General features: G+C 37.5%; 1 protein-coding gene across 1 annotated transcript in view; it reads left to right on the forward strand.

Moving 5' to 3' along the window:
- ABCA5 (ATP binding cassette subfamily A member 5) overlaps window positions 1-6,000 on the forward strand; it is a 67,506-nt gene that overhangs the window by 45,036 nt on the left and 16,470 nt on the right. Inside the window, exons 26-30 of the mRNA XM_024130193.3 lie at window positions 390-560; window positions 1,534-1,647; window positions 2,038-2,172; window positions 3,598-3,672; window positions 4,453-4,544. Coding sequence (XP_023985961.1) covers window positions 390-560; window positions 1,534-1,647; window positions 2,038-2,172; window positions 3,598-3,672; window positions 4,453-4,544 — 587 coding nt within the window. The remainder of the gene's footprint in view (window positions 1-389; window positions 561-1,533; window positions 1,648-2,037; window positions 2,173-3,597; window positions 3,673-4,452; window positions 4,545-6,000) is intronic.

Genomic DNA, 6,000 nt, shown 5'->3' on the forward strand with positions numbered 1-6,000 from the left:
ATATTTAAAAGTGAGAATCCTTTCCTTAAACCTGTTTTTCTCTCTATTTCCACAGAATTTCAAAAGCAGTTATGTTTTGGCTGCTTACTGTTTGCACAGCTATAACCCCCATGACACCTTTTACTTTATTTTAGTTTTGTGTTTCTTAGCAGCACTGCTGTATCCTGATGCTGAAAAATTTTGTTGAACTGTTTACACCTCAGAAATAATGAGCCAGATTACAGGCTAGATGGAATTTATATTTAGCTGTAGGAGGGCTTTTATTACCTATTGACAGAATGTGACCTTTTTTGTTGATGTAAAATTAAGAGTTCTACAATCATTTGCTAGAGTTTTTCGTTTGCAAGATGTTTAAAATTACAATCAATTTTTGCTTTTGTTTTTTTTAGATCAAAGCTTACACTCAACTTAAACTTTCGGGTCTTCTGCCTTCTGCATACTGGATTGGACAGGCTCTTGTTGACGTCCCCTTATTCTCTGTGGTTCTTACTTTGATGTTAGGCAGTTTATTTTCATTTCATCATGGATTATATTTTTATGCTGTCAAGTTCCTTTCTGTGGTAAGTTAACATCAGTTGTATTCATGCTATTTATAAATAAAATGTTATTTTAAAAAGCTAGATCTTTATAAATGCGATAATTGTCTGATTGAGTAATTGTGACGTTCCAGAAAACAGAACCGACATCTGTTTAATTTTTGTATACGATACCTGTAATCAACGCAGTTTATATTGCCCTAAGTGATTTTTAAAAACAATAACTTTACCATTATGAAATAATTCCTTGAAACTGAGGTGATCTTTCATGTAGACTGCCTACTTGTACGTAATCAGGAATACTTAAACAGTCCTTCCTTTAAATGTCGTCTTTGTCTCTGTGCCTGAAAATAATTTCACAAACAAGAAGCTCTTTTATTCCATAATTTAAAGTATGGCTTAAAATACTAAGGAAGAGTGTGATTTGCATCCATATTCGTATGTCGATGACTGACATTAGATCCTTTCCTATGAATTATACTAGAAAAACGTGAAAACAGAGCTTGGTAGGTTGGGGTTGCTGAAAGTCAGCTTAGGAGCTTTGCCAGAGGCCATCCTGACTTTACAGATTAATTTCCACCTTATAACTTAATAAATAAATGTTTTTCTTAAAAATTTACAAAGTGCATTAAGTGCTGTACAGTAGAATGGAAGCTAATAGTTGATGGAGATTGATAAAGCCGTAACCAGCTATGCTTGCTTTTCATAATAAAATGGTTAGAGACAGTATTTTACCTGGCATAAAAAAGGAGCTACAAACAGTATTTAGTTTAAATGGCTTATTCAAGATTGTGTTAGCAGTTAAAAACATGAGTTTTATTGATTTAGGAACAACTCCTCAAGGAACTACAGTTTCCGTTTTTTTGGAGCGATTTGTTGAGCAATAAAACTTGAAGAGTAATTATTCCCTAATGATTTAATGTGACTGGTGTTTTACATCATATGTACGGTTAGCTACTCATATTTTTAAATAAAAATACACATTTCTGTCTTCCAGGTTTTTTGCCTTATTGGTTATGTTCCATCAGTTATTCTGTTTACCTATATTACTTCTTTCACTTTTAAAAAAATTGTAAATACCAGAGAATTTTGGTCATTTATCTATTCTGTGGTAAGTCACATTTTATATTATTTTGTCTCAGCTTTTCCTAGCACCTTATTTGAAAGTCATGAACTCTTTTGATGACTATACTGAAAGGGTTACTGTGTCTTTCCTAAGTGCAGAACTTAGCTAGCTAGCAGCATCTGTTAGTGTGTATACTCCTCTTCAGCCCCATCCACTCCATGAAGGGAGGATATTTTGTTGCATTTAACAACTAGCATGACAAGTATGCCAGCTACAAAAAACTGGTATCAGCACTCTGACACTTTCTGGCTAAGTATCTGCTGTGGTTCCAGGTTTTATTCGAAGATTAAAGACATAGTTAATGCTGAGGCACCCAGTAAGTTTGTTTGAAATCGCTCTACATCTTTTCACTTGTTTTCTCATTTTTTTCTTTAGACAGCATTGGCTTGCATTGCAGTCACCGAAATAACTTATTTTATGGGATATACAGTTACAGTTATTCTTCATTATGCCTTGTGCATAGCCATTCCAATCTATCCGCTTCTAGGTTGCCTGATTTGTTTCATAAAGGTAGGTCTGTTAGGTGTTCTAATATTTTTTTAAAAGGGTAAATAATTACTGCCTAATCTTTGGGATCTTAGCTCTTGTACTGAAGTAGTAAAAAAAAAAAAATCAGGTTGGCTGCTAGTACTTGATTTAAATATTATTAATGTAGCAGTAAATGTAAAATTACTGTGGAATCTTTTCAAGCATGTTTCTAAACTGCAGATTCTCAAAGGAGAAGGACTGTGTTCATTACATGGTCTTTCATGCCCAAAACAAGGTACATAAATTAGGCGTATGATCTGACTGCAGTCCATCTGTGTTGGACTGGGGAGTTTGGGGGGAGTGTTTTGGGGGAGTTTTTCAAGTGTATTGTACTATACAGGGATGAGGAAAAATAAAGTTTGAGCGATTTTTTTTCAAGAAAAAAATAGAGGAACAAATTAATTTTATTAAGCCTGGTTAATTGAAAACAATTTCTGTGGTTAGAAAAAAAATTAAGTGATGAATTATTAATTTAGGACGATTGCTGATTAATTCTACTGACACACCTCCTTACCTCTCTCCCCTCCCTTTTTTTGGCTTAAGTTTATAATTTAATTTATACCTGCTCTGATAGGCATATTTTGGGGTGAGGAAGATTTTAATCTAACTACAAAACATGGCTATAAATATTAACAGCTAGCTAATTTATAGAGAAGACGTGTTTGCTGTTAAATACATTTTTTTTTCGTTTTAATCCGAACGTTTCTACACATCACAGCTAAAAGAAAATTGGTTCCTCTATGCACAGCACTTCCGACACCAAGCGTGTGGGTTTTCCCTGACATTCAGCCGTTCTGACACTGACCAGAGTTAGCGCAGACCCCACGGGTTCAGGGGTCAGTCCCGCAGGCGGCCCCCCGCTTCAGATTCCAGTCACGGGTCGTGAGTCCCCAGGCCACCCACGTTCTATCCGACTTGGACCCCTTGTCGGGGGTCAGTACTTTGCTCTAGAACTGGCTGGCAGGGTCCAGAAGGGTCTCAAGGGCAGAGCTCCCGTCCTTGTGCAGTTTGGAGTGAGTCGTCCTCCCAGTGTGAGGATGCTCTCTGAGCCCCGTGTTAGAGGCTTTGTGGAGGTCCCATGACTTGGGCAAGATGAGCTAATCGGTCTCCACGCTCTTCTCCCCTCCCCGGTGGTGGCACCTGGGGCCGGAAGTTCCAGCTCTCTAGTCTGGCTGGTCCTCTGTCAGTCAGCCTCCATCCTCCTCTGAGAGTCCCCTCGTTAGCATAGACTCAGCTGAGGTTGAGAGGGGCTTGTTTTATACGATGAGAGACACTCCTGTCCCCTCTGTCACTCAGGAAATTCCAAGGGTTTTAGAAGTTCTGTGCCAGGAACTGTGGTCAAAGACCACATTTCATTATATCACAGTATCACAGCCACATATAAGTTTTCAAAACTTTTTGTCTTAGATTTCTTGGAAGAATATTCAAAAAAAAGAGGACACCTACAACCCATGGGATAGTCTTTTGGTGGCTGTTATATCGGTAAGAAATAACTGTGTTAGCATGTTACCTTATGAGTGGTTTGGTCGTATGGTTTTAACTCTCTTTTTAGTTTTTATCCCGTTGCATGAAAATGAAGGTGCATAAGAAGTCAAGTGTGTTAGTTAATGCTAGCTGATGTGCATCTCACTTACTGAGTACATCCACTTTAACGTAATTGTTGTTTTCACGTCGTTAATTCTATTTAATGATAATTCTGGCTTCCATAGAAGCAAAAACAAAGCTTCTTTGAAATTATAGTTTATGAAGCTGACAACAGATGAACTTTACAGAGGTAGAAAAGTATGTGAAGGATCACTTTACTAAAAATCAACCTTGGTTTGTATTAACATTTATTCTTTTTTTTTTTAACATCTTTATTGGAGTATAATTGCTTTACAATGGTGTGTTAGTTTCTACTTTACAACAAAGCGAATCGGCTATACATATACACATGTTCCCATATCTCCTCCCTCTTGCATCTCCCTCCCCCCCACCCTCCCTATCCCACCCCTCTAGGTGGTCACAAAGCACCGAGCTGATCTCCCTGTGCTGTGTGGCTCCTTCCCACTAGCTATCTGTTTTACATTTGGTAGTGTATATATGTCCATCCATTAACATTTATTCTTAACTCATTGCATGACATGCAAAAAAAATTGTGATGAAGTTTTTCAGTGATGGTAAGGAACCTGATGTATGTGGTTTTGGTTCTGTTGGTACATGGGGAAAAAAAAACAAACCCAAAATGATTCAGTCACGAGCTGTAACCTGTTTTTCTTTTAGCCTTACCTGCAGTGTGTGCTGTGGATTTTCCTCTTACAGTACTACGAGAAAAAATATGGAGGCAGATCATTAAGAAAGGATCCCTTTTTCAGGTCAGTTTTTTAAATTTCAGGTTTAATTTTTTTAAATTTTAATGTTTTTTTTTTTTTCAGTATATTGACAGAGTTGTGCAGCCATCACCATAATCTGATTGTAGGTCATTTCCATCACCCCCAAAAAGAAACCTTGTGTCCGCTGGTCACGTCCTTCCCCTGCTCAGCTGGCCCCCAGCCCTGTGTAACCACTAATCTACCTTCTGTCTCCGTAGATCTGCGTATTTTACACATTCATTTAAATGGAATTATGCAAGATGGGGTCTTTTCTTGTCTGGCTTCTTTTCCTTGGGCATAATGTTCTGGAAGTTCATCCACGTTGTAGCATGTAGCAGTACCTCATTACCTTTTTGTTTGTTTGTTTTTGCTGGGTAATATTACATTATATGGATATACCAGACTTGATCTGTTTATCGGCTGTTGCCACTTTTTGGCTATTGTGAGTCGTGCTACGATGCACAGGTTGGTGCGAGTATTTGTGTGGACGTATATTTTCATTTCTCTGGGGAGGGTACCTAGGAGCGGAATTGATGGGTCATTGTGGTAGCTTTATGTTTAACCTTTTCAAGAACTTCCAGACTGTTTTCCACAGTGACTGCACCATTTTACTCCTAGGAATGGATGAGGGTTCTGTTTTCTTCACGTTGTTGCCCATACGTGTTATTGTCTTTTTGATTTTAGCTATTCTCGTGGGTGCACATTAGTGTCTCATTGTGGTTTTTATTTGCACTTCCCTGATGATTCATGATGTGGAGTGTCTTTTCATGCGCTTATTGTTCATTTTTATATCTACTTCGGAGACATGTCAATCTGAATCCTTTGCCATTTAAAAAATTGGGTTGTCTTTATTATTGAATTTTGAGTTTTTTTAATGTATTCTGGTTACAAATCTCTTATCAGATATATTTTAAAATATTTTCTCCAAGTCTGTGCACTTTTTTTCAAAGGATGTTTTAAATTTGAAGAAGAGTTATTTCTTGAAGTATGGCCATTGGTACTAAATTGGTTCTGAATTTCTTTTTTCTATTTCTCACGTATTTGTTTATTTGCTGAATATTCACATTCTGGAGAAAACTGGAAAGTATTGGAAAATGTGTAGTGGTTATTCACTAGCCACTGGACCCGCCCCTCATCCATTGAGGCAGAGCGTCTGGCTCTCCTTCTGCGTCTTTGCCTTTATTCCTGCTCTTGTTTTGGGGGAGATTTCAGCATCCACACAGATAACACTTCCAAAACCGTAACCCCTCAGTTTTTGATTTTCTCCAAGTCAGTGACTTTTGTCTCTGTTCCACTTCACCCTCTGTTTGCATCAGAGCCATTGATGATGCTACATACTCATCCCATAGAAACTCAGCTCTGTTTGGCAACCCTTAGCCTTTACCTACTCAGCACCTTCCTATCTTTTTCTTTTTTTTTTTTTTTTTTTTTTTTTTAATATTTTCTCATTTTTTTTTTG

The sequence above is a fragment of the Physeter macrocephalus genome, chromosome 14, assembly GCF_002837175.3.
Source record: "Physeter macrocephalus isolate SW-GA chromosome 14, ASM283717v5, whole genome shotgun sequence".
In the NCBI taxonomy this organism is placed as follows: Eukaryota; Metazoa; Chordata; class Mammalia; order Artiodactyla; family Physeteridae; genus Physeter; species Physeter macrocephalus.